General features: G+C 36.5%; 1 protein-coding gene across 1 annotated transcript in view; it reads left to right on the forward strand.

The window, feature by feature from the left end:
- The window catches only part of LOC129261579 (chondroitin sulfate proteoglycan 4-like), a 60,628-nt gene extending 40,559 nt beyond the window's left edge, over positions 1-20,069 (forward strand). The window contains exon 3 of the mRNA XM_054899635.2: positions 916-20,069. Coding sequence (XP_054755610.2) covers positions 916-3,452 — 2,537 coding nt within the window. The 3' untranslated portion in view covers positions 3,453-20,069. The remainder of the gene's footprint in view (positions 1-915) is intronic.
- Positions 20,070-24,634: the final 4,565 nt, after the last annotated feature.

The raw sequence follows: 24,634 nt of genomic DNA on the forward strand, positions 1-24,634 counted from the left end.
TTACTGTGGCATAAAGCCTCCTGTCCCAGTTCCATTGGTTGATTTACAATATATAATAATAACCAAACAATAATAAAGTACTAGCAATATAAAGGGATGTAACATGCGACATGGGTAATAGAAAACAACGTGATATAGATTATATAGAACTAAGTAAAGGCTTCAAATGAAATGACCTTTAGAAATTTAATTAAATGAAGTTTAATATCCTTCATCTGATTAGTAAGACATAATTAAATATTTATTTACGTACTGGGAAACTTTTAACTGCCTAACGATTCTGAAGCTATTTCAAATAATGATCTGCCTTGTTTCTTAGAAGATAAGGTTGTGGCACAAGAATCATAACGCAATTAAAATCTGAATTGCAGAAAATTGGTATAAGCCCTCTTTGCATTTCTTACATAAGGGATAACGGGACATTGTCTCAGTTGATTACAAAATCCATTCATGTTTTGGAAGCAATATGAACATGCTATGAACTGCAACATTGGCTAGTACCGATTGTAACAAAATGTTTATTCCCATAATGTTTGACAGTTGTAACTTTTGAACAGCAAGGCAGTCAATAACATATGAAGAAACCTACAGCAATTACTTCAGTGATTGTCTCTCAAATAGGAACTAATGTTAATTGCATTCGGAAGAGACCTATCTTTGAGAATATAATATTCATATAGTCCTTCTGTCATGATGTTTCACTGGGACTAGTTTTTGGAATATTTCAAAATACATTGGATGTTTATTTCTTCGAATCAGTTTATTATTTTCCCTAGTGTCAATAACTGCTGTAAATGGCTGCTGGAGATTTAACAATTTTTGATAATGTGTAGAAAGTACTTCACAGTTTAATTTCAATCCTTTCATCTTCAAATCTGTAATTTATTTTTGTGCTAATTCCCTTCGCTTTTTCAGGATCAAGAACTGGTGGGTTTCGTTTCCAAGTTACCGATGGTGTTCATACTACCCAGCAGCAGATCTTCTCCATCAGAGCGTCCCCTCTTCTCCTGGTGCTTGCGAACAATTCCCAGCTAACAGTAACACAGGGAACTATTCAACCACTCACAATGGAGCATTTGCTTGTGGTGACCAATGGAGACCCTCCTACTGATCTTAGTCGACCAATCACATATGTCATTACTACCAACCCTGTTAGTGGTGAGATCGTGAAGATTCTTTCCAGGGGTTCTGCAGCAGCGGACACCTTGAGCTATTCAACAATATCAGTTTTTACCCAGGAGGACATTGACAATGGTTTGATAGCCTTTAAACATGATAATTCATCCACCCTTTCAGAAGACAGCTTTCAGTTAAATGTCTTTCTCCCACTTTCACAAAACCTTTCAAATATTATTTTTGAACTCCACATTCCATTTGAAGCCTCCCCTACAACTCCTTTGCCTACTTCCACTACCATGTCTGTACCAAATGTAACAATGTCAATTGAAGAGGATTCAGGAATCATCAATACAGGGGTTGAAGTATCTGAGGGAGAGAGTGTGACAATCACAGCATATAACCTTGATGCAAACATCCTTTTGGAAGGACTATCAGGGTATGTACAGTATACAGTGACAAAAGCACCTAAACATGGATTTCTCAGCTTATCTGGAAGGAACATAACTACTGGAGGTTCCTTTATCCACAACGAAATGTCTACACAGGAGTTGGTGTACACCCATGACCATTCAGATACACTCAGCGATTCCTTCAACTTCTCGGCATCCATTAAATTATTTGGACCAGCAGCAGCTTCTGCGGAAGGAGCAATAACACCAAGTGCAGAGGGTATCTTCAAGGTAAAGGTCTTGCCTGTCAATGATCAGACATTCGTTGTTGTGACAGCTTCCCTGAGGATGTCTATCGTACAAGGTGAACATGTTGTATTCAATGACCACTTCCTCAACATCTCAGATCCAGATAATCCACCATCAGATCTCGAGTATAAGATCATACAAGGGCCAACCAATGGAAAGATTGTCTTCATTGACAATCCCGGTGTCAGTGTCAAGACTTTCACGCAAGACAATATCAACAGGGACCTGCTGCAGTTCATCCATGATGGAGGATCAACCCTTGGAGCATTCACATTCAGAATCAACGATGGCAAGCACTATCAGATCAAGCAGTTCTTCATTGATGTTGTGCCACGTGATCTCACCTTGACTGCTGTGGCACCTCTCGTTCTTACTCAAGGAGACTCCATGGCTATCTTGTCTTTTGAACATTTGAACATATCCAGTAATGGCAATGCATCCACTTCATACTACAATATCACAAGTCCAGCTAGCTTTGGCGAAATCAGAATGAATACTGTCCCAGTGGTGCAGTTTACTCAGAGTGATATTGAATTGGGAATGGTAGAATATCACCAAACTGACATGGCATCTGATCAAGACAATCTCCAACTGACATTGTTTGATGATTACAATGTTATACCTGGTATCTATCTTAATATTACTGTGGAACCCTTGATTGATATAAATAGCATTGAAGCATCAAGTGGAAGCGATGCACCAATAATGAAATCAAATTTAGATGCGACATTGCTAGCGAATAAGACTGGAAAGTTACCCTTTTTTACCATCCTTGAGGCTGCAGAATTTGGACTGGTTGTTAATACGACCTCAGACGAGGAACTCCATAAGTTTTATTTCCATGACCTTGATAAGGGAGATATTGTTTACAGGGCTGAACGTTTAGACATTGCAGAAAATGATACTGTAGGTGATAACATCGCCTTATTGCTACAAACTGAGGGGTCACAACCTGTGAGTGTAATTGTTGGAGTTGTTATTGGGCCTGCAGTTATAGAGAGCACCACCCAGCTTTCAACAACAACAGAGGCAACAGTTAGAATAAATACATTTGACCGCGGGGAACTGCCAATCGACAAGCCTTTTGAAGATGATGGTTTAACAACAGAGTCAACATCTCTTGAGGGTGGAGGTCCCAGTGCCAAAGCCGTTGATAACAAAGGATCCTCATCCATCATATACATTGCTCTTTCAATTGTGGCTTTCTTTGTCATTATTGTAATCAGCATTATTATTTTCATTCTCTGGAGGAGGCGTCATCGAAAGAAAGGGGATGAGAAGCCAGTCCCCCCACCTCCTATACAGGAGAACCTACCAGAGACAGTCACATCAGCTCCTGTTATAGCTCCAGAACCGTCTCAGCCTTCCCAGGCCACGCCCTCTGAGAGATCATACGATAGCAGTGCAGTGACCCAACCAATGATTAGAAGGCCAATTCAGAGTCCCATGGTTCCACAGGTCAAAGTAACTCCCCTGGGAAGGCCCCCATCGCCCGTCAACTCTTATGCAAGCCTCACCTCTAATGGAACCTTCCAATCATTTTCTAACTGGACAGGGTGTGACCCAAAAATGGCTGCTCCTCACCAGACACGATCAAAAAGCCCCACCTTGAAGAAAAGTCAGTACTGGGTTTGAATTTGTGAGGAGTTTTTATCTGAATGATATTGAGCTATCTTTTATTTATTTGTATATTTTTACATTGTAAATTAATTTAATAGTGCTTTTAAAGTGCTTAATTAGAATGGTGCTGCAACAAGTATTTAATGTTTTTTAGGAGCCGGAGTTCAACTCATATTCATGTACATATTATTGGGTCCCATGCTATCCAAATGCAAATTTATACCTGTTGATAATCGTTTTACTATACATCTTATGTTCTGTTATTCAAATATCAAAACACATTTAACAAATACACAACTTTTCAAGTACCCCCCTCCCCCTGTCCTATTTCACTCGGTTGGAAATGCAACATGAGATAGCTACATCGGACTAGTTGCCATGCAGGCAGAAAGATGAATATTTACTATTGTAAATTTGTTACATGTTTTGCTTTAGACTTACAGTTACACCTAACCCTTGATGTAAATATAATCAACTAATCACATAATTGTTTAAGATTGGGTATTATATGTATTAAACAATAATAATAATAATAATAATAATAGTCAGTTCTTGAATAGCGCATAACACATTATAAATAACGTCTTGATGCGCTTCCAAAGGACTTGGATATTATTACCCTGGCTGTAGCTCAAGCAGCTTTTACACGCTCTGAAATCACTCGAGCATTCTATACAATCCACAGGACCCAATGTGCACAGAATTGAATGCGAGACGATTTCATGTATTTCTCAACCAATCAGCCTGGATTGCTAATTAGGAGTATACAGAACCTTGAAATTGTGTCTAGCTTCCCATAAACTAAATTATCCATTGATGTACAGTGGAATGTTTTACTGTCATATGGAGGCCTATTCTCCAATTATGCCTTTGGATAAAACATTTCTGTTTGATTATTAGAAATTTTGAAAACCTAGAGTTTAAGCTTTGAAACCTCATACCAATTTTTTTGGTAAAGACTAAATTGAGTTTAAATTGGCTTGAAACAATATGAACCTTAAGAGAATGGGTCTTGTACGTATGAACATTGCGTGATTTCCAATTTTGAATGTGATTTGCAAATTAACATGCTTTTATTGTCAAAAAAATGTTTACAAGTTTGTCATTTGACAAAACTTTTAGTTATCTCAAGCTACAGTTTGTCACTTTAATGTGATTTTAAGGACGTTTTGCCATAATCATTTATTGTTCCAAGAGCGTAGTAGTCATTGAATGCGTTTTTCTCAAAGGTCATTTAGGGTCAGTGAACTATGGCCATGTTGCGGGTATTAGTTGAATTGCCATCATAACTGAAAGTTTATCGATATAGTTCAGGAAACTAAACAAAAATGTTATTAAGTAAAACCAGAATGTAGTCAGAATTGAAAATCTCATTATTTCAAAACTTTTGGATATATTGATGTAATACGATAATAATCCTATGGATGAATTATTTTCAATCGTAAATAATAATGTATCATGAAATAACTTGCTTTCACATCCAGTATCTGAGCTTATAAATGTAAAAACAAAAGCATACCAGATAGTGAAAAAGTATCTGAGATAACTGGTTCAAACTGACTGTAGCCTATTGGCTTTAAGATTTAGAAAATCCCTGAAGTGTAATGAAGGAAATTTACTGTTATGAAGATTTCTTTCTGTAAATTGATTTTGTACTATTATGTATTTTATAAATACATCTATTGTTTCCCAAAGCATGTCCCCACTACTCAGGTGGCCACCTGTACCACATATTTTGGTGTATAGTAAGATATGTATTCTAGGGGCTCAATAGGTGGGGTGGAGGTCCAGAAGAAATCTTAAAAAAATAGGTGGTCTTTATAGACTTCTAGCATTTTCCAGAAATATTTTTATCATTTAGGGTTAATTTAGAAATCTTCCTTAACAATCTTGAAATTCAGAGTCATAATTTTGCCAGCTTTTTTTTCCAGACATCTGTCATAAGAGGTATGGCTTTCCTGATTTGATTTCCAAAAGGCTGTGATACTGGGGAAATTTTGATGACTTCCCTTCCAAAAGCTAGTTATAGGGGTAAAAAAACTTGAAGAAAAAAAAATGTATGTATTTCCATCTTTAAAGGGGGTATATCTCAGAATTTGGAATTAGTTGACTCCCTTATCCCTTATTAAACTGGGGGGTCAATTTGACCCCCCCTTGACAAGTTTCATCACTTCACCATCGCGCAATTTTTTTTGACCGCGCCGCTCTCTGACTTTTTACTTTCAAGTCTTGCGCATCTTTTGAGATCAAGTTTGCGATGCCCGGGTACGCAGTTCCGAAATTAGGCAACATTTTGTAAGTGAATGTCAGACCCAAAATTGCTCAAAAACGTGATTCCGTGTACAAAGTCGATGCAAATCGTGTTTTTTAACCAAAAATCATAAGTGTATGATTATTTTTACTTTTGTTGGTTTAAATGGATTTATTTTATGCTATTTATGATCGCAAAAGGATCCCCGACAAATTTCATCGGAAAAAACGATAAAAACAGGTAAAAAAAAGTTATAAAATAAAACAAATTTATACATAAGAATTTTAACAACAATTAAATACATAAGAAATTATATTTTTTGCAATTTTTTTGTAGATATTTGTCCGAAATCTTAGCATTGATACTCTCACCCAAAATTAGTATTCTACTAGCTATATAGGCCAAAATTGAGTTAAAGCAAAAACATACACAAAACCTCAAATTTAGGGCAAATTTCATACGCTTATTGCATGATTAATAAAAAAATATTAACAATTTGTTGAAAGTTTTACTATACAGTCTTATAGTTTACATTCGGCCCTACGCGCGTGCAAATTGTCGTGGCGATCGCGCAATCAGCGGCCGAGATCTGAGAGGGGGGTCAAATTGACCCCCCCCCCAGTATTTCCTGGTCTGAAAAAGAACAGGGAGGGAAAGGGTTGATTGGTTACAATGTGCAGATAAATCCATCTTATCTCTTTATCACTTGGGACTATAGAAATAAGTTTGATTTGGTAGAAACTCAATTTATAATTTGGTCTGCTTCAACTAAAAAAAAAAAAACCCCTTTTATTTTGCTCAGGGGGAAGTACACCTATAGGCAGACCTAACAATATTTGCAATTTATTTATTGATCTAAAGACTTCTCGACTAAGAAGGGAAAACACAGTTGAATCATGGTTTGCGAAATTATGCCTTCAAAAGTCCTTGAATTCATACATGTTATAATGTATTCTTTCCTCAAATTCATTGGGAATTCTTGAAAATCCTGTATCCTTGATAAATCTTGAATTGTATTTTGAATTATGAAATTTTGAAAATGTAAAGAATATCTTTGCAATATAAAGTGTACGTAAGATTTTACAAAAGGGCAGCATATGGTTTCTTCTATATTGTGACCTTGATATTTATATATATGTGTTGTATATTGATGTTCAAATAATCCTTGAAAAATGCTGGAGTATAAGCTCATTTGGTGATTTTAAGTTTGGTGTTGAAAGTGTTAATGTCGAGCAAAATTTCAATAGATGTCGAGCCTCAATGCGCTTGAATATTTGTAAACTCAATGGCCTGTATTCTGAACTCGGGTTTAAATCAAACCCTGGTTTAAAGTTGTGGTTTAAGTATGCATGGAGAGCTAATTCGGGCACATATCTGAAACAGCACACATCCAATTAAAAAAATATACTGAATTTCAATTAATTGAAATATTGTAATTGCCAGGAATATGGAAGAAATTTATGAAGCCCCACATTCTTAGAAGTGTGTAAAATTCTAGTTGAGACTATGGTTAAATCTAGGTTTAATTGCCAAAATACCACCGATTAGTTGGAGCTAGGCGATGCAATCATATGATGCTCTTGACACTAACACTAACACTGGACTTCATCAATAATTTTGCAGGTTTTAATCCTGAATATTGCAGATACAGTAAAAAAAATGATATATGTTTATGTCATAACTCCATTTCAGTATGTATATCTAATGTGTTGCATGCTCTGTAATAATGTTCAGTACTGCTGTAAATAGATGAAACATTATTTTTGTATTTTAGCTTGAAACAATTTTGTATTCAGAAATTGCTATAGACATGAATTGTAATCAAAGTTTCATGAAATGCTGTTTGGTATAGAGCTTGGGGGTTTTCATAAAGCTATTTGCAAAGTTTTTTTTTTTGCAAGTCATGGTCAATCAGATTTTGCACATAAATTGAAGTTGCAATGTGCCAGCGTTCAATAACATTTTTTACATTACTGTTGTAAACTGAAAAGTGTGCCACAATTCAACTCAAATTATTCGAGATTAGTTCTTACTTTGCATCGGAGAAAGGTTGAACTTTAAAAATCACGTTTTGGCTCCACATCCTTAAGTCATTATATGACTTTACAGACAGTATTATGAAACAATACATTACTGTTGTAAACTGAAAAGTGTGCCAAAATTCAACTCAAATTATTCGAGATTAGTTCTTACTTTGCATCGGAAAAAGGTTGAACTTTGAAAATCACGTTTTGGCTCCACATCCTTAAGTCATTATATGACTTTACAGACAGTATTAAGTAAAAATAATAGTCTAAAAATTATGTTACGGTATTGCATAATGCTTCATGCTATTCCATTGTAGTGTTTCCCTTTCTAATTTGTCTCAAAATATTCCCCTGATATATGGTTTCCTCCCGGGTTTCCTGGCTGTTAAAAAAAAAAAAAAAAAATTATTCAGTCTTCCTCCTCTGAACTTTATCTGTAATTTTGTAGATTATTGAAACCCACTCTGAGTGTAATAATTGTCCTTGTATCCTCTTCATCGTCCTTTTGATTTGAAAAGTTTGAAACTGGTTCCCTTGATTCAGACCTGCCAACCAGTAAGTTTTAGCCGTATTTAGTACGTTTTTGCAACCAAAATACGGCAGTACGTTTTTTCTTTGAAAAATACGTTTTTTGTAAAAAAAAATAATAATCTCTATATGTCTCTATTTCATAAAACGTGCACAAATATGGTTATTAGATCAATGTAGATCATTTGACAATTGTAGAAGCATGGATCTACAGTGCGTCCCAAAACAAACTATACACTTATGAAATGGCTGCCAAATAAAAAATGTAGCACTTTGGGGGAAAAATACTTACATATATGGAAAGCCAATAAAGTCAACTTTCAAATGACACCGAAAAGTTGGAAAACTATTCATGCTTGAGCGAGCACTGCCCACTGAAACAAAGGGTATGAAAATTAGGGTGGGCTGGAATTAGCCTTCCAATTTATGTAAGTTTTTGAGAGGCAAATCCTTTCGAACTTGCAAAGTTAAGGGCGATGTGAAAAATTAATGATCAACCATGACCAGTTTTGGTTGCTTAAGCAAATTTTGTAAATTATTAAATTGAATTTTAATGCATGAGTGAACACAAATTACACTTTTTGGGCAGCATTTCAACTTTATCATTTGGATCTCTTTTTGGGCAGCATTTCAACTTTATCATGTGGATCTCAGCAATGTGTTCAAGGGAGTCGGGAGAATAGGGGATGAGATAGGACTTAAGTGAGAGAAGTAGGTTGATAGAATAAGGGTCAACAGAACATTCAGTCCCCGCCCCTCCCTCTTTCCCACCCTCCCCTCCTGTTGAGAGATTGATGGCTATTGTCATGTACGCGTGAAGTCCAGAGCAGAATGTCGATTTAATGATTAATTCTGAATTGGGACATCAACTTTTTCCTATCAATCATTTAATCAACAATTTATCAGTAAATCAACTTATTCAATGTGCAATGTGATCAAACAAACATTCAGTTTTTTCAATAAATTATTTCATTAATCATCATAATCATTAAATTTCTTGGTAATCATTGAAAAAAAATGACCATCAGCCACCGGTCACTTGGCAGTTAAATTTTGAATAGGCTACAATGCAGGAAGTGAGACAGAGAGAGGGGGGGGGGGGGGCTGGGAAATGGAGGTGGAGAGGGGAGGGTACATATGACTTTTAATTTGTAAAACGAAAAAAAAAGAAGAGGAATGCCCTTTTAACCAAGTCTTAGCATATCTCGCCCTCTTGCTTGTAACGGGTACCATCACATTGCTCTGACTCTCACGAACACACTTCTGAGGTTCACAAGATGAATATGCTACAATAAAATTACAATTCCTGTTCACTCATGCATTAAATTTCAATTTAGTAACTCATGAAATTTGCCTAAGAAACCAAAACTTATCTCACTCATTAATTTAGCTTAACAAGTTCCAAAGGACTAACCACTCAAAAAAACTGTAAGGCTAGTTCCTGCCCAGCCTAGCTGAGCTTAGTCTCTCAGGAGGAGAGAAGCGGGGGGGGGGGGGGGATTGAGAGAGGGGTTGCTAAATGTTCTGTTGACCTTTATCCCATCAACGTACTTCACCTACCTAAGTCATATTACCCCCTCTTCTCCTGACTGTCGTGAACACATTGTTGAGATCCACATAATAAGACAAAATGCTGCACCCAATTCATGATCACTCATGCATTAAATTTCAATTTAATAACGCATTATCTAGGAAAGTGTATGCATATGTCAAGAAAGAGGCAATAAAGTGATTGTCTATTATTTATGATCCCATTTTTCAAATTTTCCTCCTAATATTCCAGAAATACATTGCTCATATTGTGTAGAGAGTGTTTTTCTCTTAATGTTATTGAGGTCATTATGTGTGTGCGGAAGTGTGCGGATCAAATAATAACATATTTCATTTCACAAAATCGTCTGCTTCTTGATTTTGCTGCTTCAAATCAAAAGCATGTTGATTGAAAAACATTTTCTAACACGGCATCAGCCAACAAAACCAGGAAAGCTGTGCCTTTGTAAATAATCAGATACGCCTTGGTAGTCGCTGTTGTCAAAACACCCGTTTGTTCTCATTAACATGCACATAATCACTAGGCGGCGGATCTCATTCGATCAAAGATATGATAGCGTTGAATGTCCATCTCTAATACGTCCATGGTAAGGTAGATCAGGGGCAGCGGAACGGTTTTGAAGGGGGGGGGGGGGCTGACCATGCAGAAAATCACAATCAGATGGTCATTTTTACGTTTGTACATTGTTTTAGAAAAAAGGGGGGGGGGGGAGGCGCTGAAGCCCACCCAGCTCCCCCCCCCCCCTTCGCGGCCCCTGAATGTAGATGGCAGAGGTGTAAATGTGTGCAGTTTAAAAGCTATCTTGATGTTACATGAAGTGGATATGTAAATGATTTTGTATATCACACAATATATTCTCACTAGGCAAATGTACTTAGAATCGCAAGCTCAATCCAACTTCTAGCCAATCTGACAAGAGAGTCGCGATGCGTACATGATGTACAATGCGCATATGAAGTAGGAACAGTGTTGCATGCTCTGTAATAATGTTCAGTACTGCTGTAAATAGATGAAACATTATTTTTGTATTTTAGCTTGAAACAATTTTGTATTCAGAAATTGCTATAGACATGAATTGTAATCAAAGTTTCATGAAATGCTGTTTGGTATAGAGCTTGGGGGTTTTCATAAAGCTATTTGCAAAGTGTTTTTTTTTTGCAAGTCATGGTCAATCAGATTTTGCACATAAATTGAAGTTGCAATGTGCCAGCGTTCAATAACATTTTTTACATTACTGTTGTATACTGAAAAGTGTGCCACAATTCAACTCAAATTATTCGAGATTAGTTCTTACTTTGCATCGGAGAAAGGTTGAACTTTAAAAATCATGTTTTGGCTCCACATCCTTAAGTCATTATATGACTTTACAGACAGTATTATGAAACAATACATTACTGTTGTAAACTGAAAAGTGTGCCAAAATTCAACTCAAATTATTCGAGATTAGTTCTTACTTTGCATCGGAAAAAGGTTGAACTTTGAAAATCACGTTTTTTGGCTCCACATCCTTAAGTCATTATATGACTTTACAGACAGTATTATGAAACAATACATTACTGTTGTAAACTGAAAAGTGTGCCAAAATTCAACTCAAATTATTCGAGATTAGTTCTTACTTTGCATCGGAAAAAGGTTGAACTTTGAAAATCACGTTTTGGCTCCACATCCTTAAGAAAGTCAGACAGAATTATGAAACAATACATTACTGTTGTAAACTGAAAAGTGTGCCACAATTCAACTCAAATTATTCGAGATTAGTTCTTACTTTGCATCGGAAAAAGGTTGAACTTTGAAAATCACGTTTTGGCTCCACATCCTTAAGTCATTATATGACTTTACAGACAGTATTAAGTAAAAATAATAGTCTAAAAATGATGTTACGGTATTGCATAATGCTTCATGCTATTCCATTGTAGTGTTTCCCTTTTTAATTTGTCTCAAAATATTCCCCTGATATATGGTTTCCTGGATCTACAGTGCGTCCCCAAAAAAAACTATACACTTTTGAAATGGCTGCCAAATAAAAAATGTAGCACTTTGGGGAAAAAGACTTACATATATGGAAAGCCAATAAAGTCAACTTTCAAATGACACCAAAAAGTTGGAAAACTATTCATGCTTGAGCGAGCACTGCCCACTGAAACAAAGGGTATGAAAATTAGGGTGGGCTGGAATTAGCCTTCCAATTTATGTAAGTTTTTGAGAGGCAAATCCTTTCGAACTTGCAAAGTTAAGGGCGATGTGAAAAATTAATGATCAACCATGACCAGTTTTGGTTGCTTAAGCAAATTTTGTAAATTATTAAATTGAATTTTAATGCATGAGTGAACACAAATTACACTTTTTGGGCAGCATTTCAACTTTATCATTTGGATCTCTTTTTGGGCAGCATTTCAACTTTATCATGTGGATCTCAGCAATGTGTTCATGGGAGTCGGGAGAATAGGGGGTGAGATAGGACTTAAGTGAGAGAAGTAGGTTGATAGAATAAGGGTCAACAGAACATTCAGCCCCCGCCCCTCCCTCTTTCCCGCCCTCCCCTCCTGTTGAGAGATTGATGGCTATTGTCATGTACGCGTGAAGTCCAGAGCAGAATGTTGATTTAATGATTAATTCTGAATTGGGACATCAACTTTTTCCTATCAATCATTTAATCAACAATTTATCAGTAAATCAACTTATTCAATGTGCAATGTGATCAATCAAACATTCATTTTTTTCAATAAATTATTTCATTAATCATCATAATCATTAAATTTCTTGGTAATCATTGAAAAAAAAATGACCATCAGCCACCGGTCACTTGGCAGTTAAATTTTGAATAGGCTACAATGCAGGAAGTGAGACAGAGAGAGGGGGGGAGGGGGCTGGGAAATGGAGGTGGAGAGGGGAGGGTACATATGACTTTTAATTTGTAAAACGAAAAAAAAGAAGAGGAATGCCCTTTTAACCAAGTCTTAGCATATCTCGCCCTCTTGCTTGTAACGGGTACCATCACATTACTCTGACTCTCACGAACACACTTCTGAGGTTCACAAGATGAATATGCTACAATAAAATTACAATTCCTGTTCACTCATGCATTAAATTTTAATTTAGTAACTCATGAAATTTGCCTAAGAAACCAAAACTTATCTCACTCATTAATTTAGCTTAACAAGTTCCAAAGGACTAACCACTCAAAAAAAAACTGTAAGGCTAATTCCTGCCCAGCCTAGCTGAGCTTAGTCTCTCAGGAGGAGAGAAGCGGGGGGGGGGGGGGGTTGAGATTGGGAGAGGGGTTGCTAAATGTTCTGTTGACCTTTATCCCATCAACGTACTTCACCTACCTAAGTCATATTACCCCCTCTTCTCCTGACTGTCGTGAACACATTGTTGAGATCCACGTAATAAGACAAAATGCTGCACCCAATTCATGATCACTCATGCATTAAATTTCAATTTAATAACGCATTAAATTTTCACAAACAACAAACTGATCTTTAATTTACCAAATAACCATCAACTTTGCAAGTACCAAACAAAAAAACCTGAAAGAAATTGGAAGGCTAATTCCAGCCCACCCTAATTTCCATACCCTTTGTTTCAGTGGGCAGTGCTCGCTCAAGCATGAATAGTTTTCCAACTTTTTGGTGTCATTTGAAAGTTGACTTTATAGGCTTTCCATATCTATAAGTCTTTTCCCCCAAAGTGGTACATTTTTTATTTGGCAGCCATTTCAAAAGTGTATAGTTTTTTTGGGGACGCACTGTATAAGAGATGGACACTCAACAAATAGTTAATGAATTCACTAGTATGTGATCATCATTGTGATCTGAATAACATTCTCTTCATATTTGTCTCCTTTGATCCTACTGTGTACGTTCCGCCGTCAATTAGGCCATGAGTAGAAGCATTTCGTGATTAGACATTGATATTGCACAAAATGTATGCGCAGAAGATGATAAATCACTTAAATCATGGAAAATAGATGTGCAGTTCTGGGTTACCTTTGGCAATCTTAGTTCCATGTGTTTTATTTGGGAAAATGTATGCATACTTCAAGAAAGAGGCAATTTAAGTGATAGATTGTCTATTATTTATAATCCTTTTTTATATTTTCCTTCTAATATTCCAGAAATACATTGCTCATATTGTGTAGAGAGTGTTTATATCTTAAATGTTATTGAGGTCACTATGTGTGAGCGGAAGTGTGCGGATCAAGTAATATATTTCATTTCACAAAATCGTCTGCTTCTTATATAATTTTGCTGCTTCAAATCTAGGAAAGTGTATGCATATGTCAAGAAAGAGGCAATAAAGTGATTGTCTATTAGTTATGATCCCATTTTTCAAATTTTCCTCCTAATATTCCAGAAGTACATTGCTCATATTGTGTAGAGAGTGTTTTTCTCTTAATGTTATTGAGGTCATTATGTGTGTGCGGAAGTGTGCAGATCAAATCATATATTTCATTTCACAAAATCGTCTGCTTCTTGATTTTGCTGCTTCAAATCAAAAGCATGTTGATTGAAAAACATTTTCTAACACGGCATCAGCCAACAAAACCAGGAAAGCTGTGCCTTTGTAAATAATCAGATACGCCTTGGTATAGTCGCTGTTGTCAAAACACCTGTTTGTTCTCATTAACATGCACATAATCACTAGGCGGCGGATCTCATTCGATCAAAGATATGATAGCGTTGAATGTTCATCTCTAATACGTCCATGGTAAGGTAGATAAGGGGCAGCGGAACGGTTTTGAAGGGGGGGGGGGGGCTGACCATGCAGAAAATCACAATCAGATGGTCATTTTTACGTTTGTACATTGTTTTAGAAAAAAGTGGGGGGGGGGGGAGGCGCTGAAGCCCACCCAGCCCCCCCCCCCCCTTCGCGGCCCCTGAATGTAGATGGCAGAGGTGTAAATGTGTGCAGTTTAAAAGCTATCTTGATGTTACATCAAGTGGATATGTAAATGATCTTGTATATCGCACAATATATTCTCACTAGGCAAATGTATTTAGAATCGCAAGCTCAATCCAACTTCTAGCCAATCTGACAGGAGAGTCGCGATGCGTACATGATGTGCAATGCGCATATGAAGTAGGAACAGTGTTGCATGCTCTGTAATAATGTTCAGTACTGCTGTAAATAGATGAAACATTATTTTTGTATTTTAGCTTGAAACAATTTTGTATTCAGAAATTGCTATAGACATAAATTGTAATCAAAGTTTCATGAAATGCTGTTTGGTATAGAGCTTGGGGGTTTTCATAAAGCTATTTGCAAAGTTTTTTTTTTTGCAAGTCATGGTCAATCAGATTTTGCACATAAATTGAAGTTGCAATGTACCAGCGTTCAATAACATTTTTACATTACTGTTGTAAACTGAAAAGTGTGCCACAATTCAACTCAAATTATTCGAGATTAGTTCTCACTTTGCATCGGAAAAAGGTTGAACTTTGAAAATCACGTTTTGGCTCCACATCCTTAAGTCATTATATGACTTTACAGACAGTATTATGAAACAATACATTACTGTTGTAAACTGAAAAGTGTGCCACAATTCAACTCAAATTATTCGAGATTAGTTCTTACTTTGCATCGGAAAAAGGTTGAACTTTGAAAATCACGTTTTGGCTCCACATCCTTAAGTCATAATATGACTTTACAGACAGTATTATGAAACGATTCCAAGTTGCCTGCGTGGGGTTGTTTGTACAAATAATAGTTTAAAAATGATATTACGGTATTGCATAATGCTTCATGCTCTTCCATTGTAGTGTTTCTCTTTTTAATTTGTCTCAAAATGTTCCCCTGACATATGGTTGATGTATGGTTTCCTCCCGGGTTTCCTGGCTGTTTAAAAAAAATATTTTTATTAAGTGTTCCTCCTCTGACCTTTATATGTTATTTTGTAGATTATTGAAACCCACTCTGAGAGTAATAATTGTCCTTGTATCCTCTTCATCATCCTTTTGATTTGAAAAGTTTGAAACTGGTTCCCTTGATGATTTTACCTCTTCCAATCCGCATTTATCATTTAGTACATGCTCCCACGCTTATATATGAATTATTCTAATATTAGAAACATACACTTTGTAGTACTTATATGTTCATCCTGCTAGTATCCTTCCACCCACTGGACATGGTTGCATAAGGCATTGTGTTTACAGATCATCCTCTGTCAGTCGAGTACGAAACGGGGGAGGGCCATGGATGATTTCACCCTCGTGTGCAGACAAAATCGCAGCGAAAATTTGCAGAATTAATGCTTATGGGGGTAGCCAAATTTTCTAAAGCTGCCCCAAGACCTGCAAACAATATCTTACAAAAATTCAAAACATCAACATTTTACAAACGGCATAATGTATGTTGAGAAAAAAAATGTATCCCTTGAAATGGAAGATATACCCCAATAGCTCTAAAAAAAAATCAGCAATAAGCCAGTTCATAGTTCTATTGTGTGCATGATCAGAAGATTCTGTGCATGATCAGGAGAAGTTCATTATTTTGTACTAAAGTGACATGGTGGTTTAATGAAATAAGCACCAACTTTGATGTCTCGATTAATTCATTTAGTAACTGGTATTTCACATTTGGCCAAGTACATGTGTACATTGTTATGACAACATGCTAATGCAATCAAAGTCGAAATGCAACAGATACCTCCATAGAGTGTCAATGTGTGTTCTATTCTAGCCACTTAAATGTACATTGATATTTCTTGGTTCTGCCCTAACCAAAATCAACTTCAAACTTGGCTCATTTATAAATACTTAGTATTAATTGGATATTTATCTGATTACATTTTATACAAGGTCAAGGGTCACACTAGGTCAATAATTTCTCTCTTGCGATGACTAAACGTCTGTTTGAGGGATAATTTAAACTCTGCTTTTATGCATGGGTGAGTTAGATTTTTTTAGGTCAATGGTCATCATTTGACAATTGTAGAAGCATGGATCTATAAGAGATGGACACTCGACAAATAGTTAATGAATTCACTAGTATGTGATCATCAACATCAGCAAAATGCCGAAAATTTCATCAAAATCGGATAACAAATAAATAAGTTATTGAATTTTAAAGTTTAGCAATATTTTGTGAAAACAGTCGTCATGAATATTCATTAGGTGGGCTGATGATGTCACATCCCCACTTGTTCTTTTGTATTTTATTATATGAAATTAGGTTTATTCAAATTTTTTCCTCCAAGAACTAGAAAAATTGGATTGACAACTGATTTAGTGCATTAGATATTTATTGCTGCAACTTATTTCATTTTAAGGGAGACACATTATTCACACAAGTATGAAATAATGGAAAACTTATGATTTTATGTAATAACATAAGAAAACGGAAAGTGGAGATGTGACATCATCAGCCCACCTAATGAATATTCATGACGACTGTTTTCACAAAATATTGCTAAACATTAAACTTCAATAACTTTATTATTTGTTATCCGATTTTGATGAAATTTTCGGCATTTTGCTCAGTGAATTCTACTCTATGTATTAAGATATAAATATTTCAGCCCGGACCATCCCTTTAATCCAGTTGCCAATTTGAAATCTACATAGTCTTAGGGATCTCAATTTCAAAGCAGCCGTAACTTTCTTATCGCTTGTCCGATTTCTTTTAAATTTTCATCATTCTGTTTTCTTTCTTTTCTTCTTTCCAACACAATATTTATGACCAAGGCTGGTGGGTTCTCCTTTAATATAATCAGTTGGTGTATTCTTTATTGGAACCTGCTTTCTACCATTAATATTACAATTGATTGATGTAATTGAAAATCCTAAGCTTATATGTAAGGGAATTATGAAACCCCAATAGTTTCATACCTTATTTAACAGAATGAAATATTAGAATAAGATTTGTAAATAGTTTGACCCAAGCGAGGGAGTATAACAAATGAAAATGGCTACCTGAATTCGGCAATGTTAGGTAAGTTGTCAATTCATGTAAAACTATATGCCTAGAATAAATTGTATATTGACATATACTATTTATTACCCTCAAACTTTTCCTCGAATCTGCAATTGTTTATTTTGTACATTTCCTCTCACAGTTAGATAAGTTATTTAATCTGATTATTACTTTCATCCTCATCAGTCTATGCCTCCACCCACTTCGGTATGTTTCCACGTGGGTAGTTAAAGGGATGGTCCATGCTGGAGATATTTCTATCTCAATATAGAGTAAAATTAACAAAGCAAAATGCTGAAAATTTGATCAAAATCGGATAACAAGGCAAAGTTATTGAATTTTAAAGATTTACATTATTCCGGTGAAACAGTTCTAGGCATGTCTTTATGAATATTCATTAGGTGGGTTGATGATGTCATATCCCCACTTGTCCTTTTGTATTTTATTACATAAAATGAGGTTTATTCAAAAAATTTCTACCAAGAACTAAAACAATTGGATTGAAAACTGATTAAGTGCATTTATTGCTGCAACTTATTTTATCATAATGGAGACACATCATTTACACATGTATGAAAAAATGAAACATTTATGATTTCATGTAATAACATAAGAAAAGGGAAAGTGGAGATGTGACAACATCAGCCAACCTAGTGAATATTCATGATGATGTGCATATAACTGTTTTCACAAAATATTGTTAAACCTAAAAATTCAATAACTTCGTTATTTGTTATCCGATTTTGATGAAATTTTCAGCATTTTGCTCTGTGAATTTTACTCTATTTATATAGATATAAATATTTTCAGCCCGGACCATCCCTTTAAGAAGCCATTTAAAGGAAACCAAAGTACAAGGAGAAAATCTATCAGAAAGAATAAAATTAGACTAGGAGCAATCTAACACTTGTTTTTATAAAAATCGGTTATATAAGCGAGTAATTGAAGTTTGAAAAACTCCTTTTGTACTTTTTATGGGGATCCTCAAATTGGCAAACGTACTTCAAAATGGCTGATTTTGTGGACAACTCGTTTGTTATGTATACAGATTTTCAGATTTTCCTCATCTTTCAAATTGCATCTTGCCCCCTTCTGAGCACAACAATATGTCATGGGAAAATATAAGTCACACCACATAAATTATGTCAAGGTCAGGAGGAGATAATGTGAAATATGTAAAATAAAGGGGAAAATCTAACTAATTTGCGTACAAAACAAATGGAGAGTTTTCCACAAAGTGCATGCAACAAGACTTTTTTAAACGTCCAAAACTTGCTTATTTCATAACTGATTGTGATGAAACTTGTTTTAAATTGTTCCTCTCATTTTGCTCTTTCCAATAAGATTGATTCTCTTCTTTGGTTTTGGTTTCATTTAATGTGATGCTACCCCCGTATAATAAAGTTGATGAATGCAAATGATCTTATATCACGCAATCATATTTTCACGAGGCCAATCTGTATCAGCGAGTGTATTATTTGGTAACTGTCTTATCTCCACCCACTGTTATGTAGGTGGTTGCGTTGAAAAGTTGTGTAATCTATTTTATTAGAAGAATAAACTGAGAATTAATCAGTGTAGTTTTCCATACAAGATGGACTGATTGCAACAACGTTTACACTATAAGTTGAAACAAATGTTATTGATTACTGCCACTAGCATTACTAGTTAGGTATTATAGAGCAGCCTATTATGGTTACCAGCGGCAGATCCAGGATTTTCCTAAAGGAAATATTTGACAAGGGGGAAAAAGGTCTTTATATACTTGTTTCCCCCAACATTTTCCACTTACAAATATATTATGGCTTTCAAAGTGGGGTGGGGGCATGGGCCGCATATGCCCCCCCCCCGGATCCACCAATGGTCTCTTATGTACTTTTCAAATACCAGTACATTCTATATGTTATGTTTTGTTATGTACCTACCACTTATCATGTAGAGTACATTGCTTGGAGTATTTAGTGCGCAATTCCTGCATGTTACTGTAAAAGTCTCGATAGAGGGGTCTCATATAAATTTGGAAGAAAAAAAATAGATACCGGTAGTGGAAGGGGGAAGGGAATGGGGGTAAGTTAGCGAATCCATATAACCTAAAAATCATGCTATATAAATGTAAAATGTACTATACTTGGATGAGACATAAAGCAATATGTTTATGTGCCCCTCTTTGATTTCTTTATCATTGGTAGTGAGTAGGCCCGTGGTGTTTCAAGACTCAAGAAGTTATTCTTTGTAGGCCCTCATTCATAAAAGAAAAAAAAACAATGTCATTTTGTGTCTCTTATACTTGATTGCAACTCTGTATGGCGATTATTGACTTGAAACTGTACTAAAGATTATTTATATCATGTGAAGATTAATTTGTTTGAGCGAGTCTTCATTGCAATACGAGTTGAAACAATGTCGGGAAAGGTTTCTACCCGGGGGGGGGGGGGGGCAGTGAAATGTATTGCTGTACACATGCGTGACCAAATTATTTCTAAACACCCCCTAAACGTTTTTTTTTTCTGTGTGTGCAAAAGAACCCACTGAACAAGTTTTTGCGGGCTTTATTTACACATTTTGGCCCCTAAACAAGTTGTCGCCAGAATATGACCCCGGGGAAAAAATCTTGGGGAAAACATACCCTAAACACGTCGGGCTAGTCTTAAAAAAAAAGCTTTGGAAAATAAAACACATACCCTAAATACGTTTGACCCTGCGATTGACCAGTCTTTCAAAACCACCCTTCACCTTCTTGAAAATCGATGTTTTTGATACCCTTAACGAGTGCACGCGCGGCCCTCGTCCAAAACTGAAAAAACACCCCTTTAAGGACGTTCCACAGTTATATTTGTGCGCATTATGATCTGCGCATAGTTTACACTCTGCGCGCTGACGTCACAATGGATGAACAGGTGATTAATTAGCTGCGGGTATGAGCTGATTTTTCTCATCTTCTGCACTTTAACTGCAGATCCGATGCGTTATTTCATGAAGCTAAAAAAATGAATTATTCCATGGACCATTCAAAAAAATATTCTCTACAATTTCAAAATACTTTACTCTGCAGTGCTGCCAAGAATCACGAATATTACCCCGAGTTTGAATAAATGGTAGAGTGGTTTTGATTTTTTCTTCACATAGATACAAAGCATTCGGCGCATTTTTGGTGTTTTAAAAAGCACATTTGCTCTAATAAAAATACTGATAGTTTAAAAACAAGCACATGAACCCCTATTTTGGAATATTTGTTCCTCTTAGGTATACATTCCTCTACAACTCTGCAAATTTTGGTGAAAATGACATGGATTTTGAATAAAGTGCAGCATTTATTGTACGTTTGTAGTTTGTTACTGAAATTTTAAATTTTTTAGATTGGGATTTTGTTATCTTTTACGCCATTTTTAAGAACTGACAGTGCTGTTAAACTTAAAATTGCAAACAAATAGCACTATTAATAGATTCTCTATTCTAACGATACAATTATTAACTCTCTTGCGAAATTTGATGACTTTTTCATGTATTTTGACTGAGTAATGGAGGTTTAAACTCATTGTAGTAATCTTGGGCGGTCTAAAAATGCCAAATTCCTTTGAATGCGCAATTCTTAAGAACATCAATTTGGGTGAACTTTGAAGCTCTATAGCAAAAAATCAAGCACATGGACCTATGTTAATTTTTGCATATTTCGAATATTAAGGTTCTAAAGTATCTATGTGCAAAGTTTGGTGAAAATGACATGGATTTCACTTTAACTGTGGAACGTCCTTAAACGCGTTTTTTCTTTTGGTCACGCATGTATACAGCAATATATTTGACTGCCCCCCACCCCCGGTAGGGGGGTTATCACCTCGTCATGTCTAATCCTTGAAAAAGATGAGATGATGAGATCTTGGATCTCGTCATGTCTACATCCCATGAGAGAGATGATCAGATGACAAGATCTTGGATCTCGTCATGTCTACATCCCATGAGAGAGATGATCAGATGACAAGATCTTGGATATCGTCATGTCTACATCCTGTGGAAGAGATGATCAGATGACAAGATCTTGGATCTCGTCATGTCTACATCCCATGAGAGAGATGATCAGATCACAAGATCTTGGATCTCGTCATGTCTACATCCTGTGGAAGAGATGATCAGATGTCATGAACTCGTAACTCGACCTGTCTTCAACTTTTAGAAGAGATGATCAGATGACATATCGTGGATCCAAGATCTTGTCATCTGATCATCTCCTCCTCAGGATGTAGACATGACGAAATCCAAGATCTTATCATCTGATCATCTCTCCCACAGGATGTAGATATGAGATCCAAGATCTTGTCATATGATCATCTCTCCCACATAATGTAGACATGACGAGATCCAAGATCTTGTCATCTGATCATCTCTCCCACAGGATGTAGATATGACGAGATCCAAGATCTTGTCATCTGATCATCTCTCCCACAGGATGTAGATATGAGATCCAAGATATTGTAATCCCATTATCTCTCCCACAGGATGCCAGTGGCGTAACAGGGGTCGGTGGCCAGGGGGGGGGGGGGCAAGAGCCAAAAATTTCCCGGTCATATCATGGTATGAACAGGATTTTTTATGATTGTGCCCCGAGCATTAGGGCAAAGCTCAATGCGTGATAAGTATCCCCCCCCCCCAAAAAAAAAAAGAGGGGGCACAGCATGGCGCGCGCAGCAAAAAGTTGTTTAATATAAGTCCCGAGCGAGCGAAGCGAGCGAGAAAAAAAAGAGCTTTTCATGAGAATCTAACTTTGAGATTGATTGTGACATGGTATTCAGAAAATAACATCATATCTTACATCTTCCTTTCCTTTTCTTTCATCTTTTCTTTTATGTTCTCGGTTGTAGAACTTTTGGGGGCCAGTGCTATGCGGATCGGGTCTGGGGCAATGGCGGCCCAGGATTTTTAACCTCGGGGGAGGCAAAAGAACATTTGGGGGCGGGTCAACACACAAATATTTTGCCTATTTCTCAAAATCGAGCAAGAAGCGCGAGCTATTTGTTTTTAATGTAGACCCTATTGACTTGAAAAGGGACCTCTTAAGGACTAGATGCTTGCATTGGGTCATAAAGATGATACCTCACCAAATAAATAATGCGAGCGCGAAGCGCGAGCTGAAAATTTTTAACATCCTGAGATGATAACTGGACGGTTTATAAGCACTTTTTGTAATCATGAACTGGATGGCTATCTAATTAAACATTTGAAGCGAGCGCACGTAGCGCGAGCTGAAATTTTTTATTTATGAAAATTATGAATAGGCAGGATGCGCGTATCTCGCCAAAACGAATAATAAAAACTCTAATCGCGAGAAGCATATTGACTTGAACAATGGATTATTAAGCCCCATTTGAACAGATAATTTACTTATCTCAGTCAACAGCTACTGCGAGCGTGTATAGCGCGGGCGACATTTTGAATTTTAAAAATGACCTGAAAGATTTATGTGAGTGACAAAAAATTATTGGGAGCTAACAGTAAATGGATGAGAAAATTTTCAAAATTAAAGGAACGAAAAAGCTGTTTCGGAGCACTTAGCAACTTTAGTAGACTGCCTATGACAACATTTACTATACATTTCTTTTATTTTTCAAAATTTTGGGAGTGGGGCCAACTCACTGGGGGCAAATGCCCCCCGTGCCTCCCCCTTCCTGCCGCTACTGGTCTGGGGCAGAGCCCCCGGAACGTCGGGATATTTTTAAACATTGCAGATGGCCACTGTTTTATCAAACCGCGGGTACATACACAACCCATATAACTTCAACGCAGTTGCGGATAATAACGAAATATTTCGAGGCAGCACAACATTGCAAATGTGGAAAAATTTATAAAAGTCGCCAGCGAGCGAAGCGAGCCAGAAAAAAATGGCCTTTAAAAATGATTTTGAAATTAAATTCTACTTATGTGATAGTAGCTTTGCAAATTTAGCCAAAGTAAATTGGCTTTTTACGGTAAATCTTGCCAGCGCATAGCTTTACTTAGGTTAGGACATAATATCGGGGGATATGACTAGCCCTTGGCTAACCCTACTTTGGCTAAGGATTTTTCCCGGGACACTTTGTCCTGATTGCGACCATTATATATTGCATAAAATTTAGCAAGCTTATAATAGACGCCATCCACCTTTCTTACCGTTCTTTATATTTTTCAATCCTTGGCAACCCGGTCGTGTTATTAAGTTCGCTTATTATTCTCGTCCCTTTTCTCTATATATTCTGATTTTCCCATTAAGCATTTGGTTCTTCCTTCATTTCCCGTTTCTTTCTGCCTCTTTCTCCCATTTTCCGCCATTCTTGCCCGTGCATGCCATTGCTGAGTCATCCCTTTTGATTTTATATCCCTCTCTTGCTAATCATGCTAATGTATTAGTATTTCAGGATATTCATATTTCCTCACGTGTTCTTCTCTCCTTCTTTTCCCCGCTTTCCTTCCATTTTCCCTTTTTATGTTCTTCCCTTTTTTTCCCCTTTCCCTTTCCGCTTTTTCTTTCTTTCTTTCCCTTCCCCTTTCCCTCTTTCTCCCTTTTCTCTTTTTTCCCGCTTTTTTTTATTTTCCCGGTGAAATCCGCCAGGGGGGGGGGGGCAGCTTGCCCCCCTGCCCCCCCCCCGCCTGTTGCGCCACTGATCAAAGGTCATTTAGGGTCAATGAACTTATTTGACCATGTTGGGGTAACCAATATCGAAATCTTAACCAAAGGTTAAGTTTTGAAATGTCATCATAACTTAGAAAGTATACAGACCTAGTTCATGAAACTTACACATAAGGGTAATGAAGTATTACTAAACATCCTGCCTAAGGTACAGGTCACTTGACCAAGGTCAAAGGTCATTTAGGGTCAATAACTTTGGGTATGTTAAGGGTATTTGTTGAATTTCCATCGTAACTTTAAATTTGTTATGAAGCTAGTTCATGAAACTTG

Source organism: Lytechinus pictus, chromosome 5 (genome assembly GCF_037042905.1).
Source record: "Lytechinus pictus isolate F3 Inbred chromosome 5, Lp3.0, whole genome shotgun sequence".
Lineage (NCBI taxonomy): Eukaryota > Metazoa > Echinodermata > Echinoidea > Temnopleuroida > Toxopneustidae > Lytechinus > Lytechinus pictus.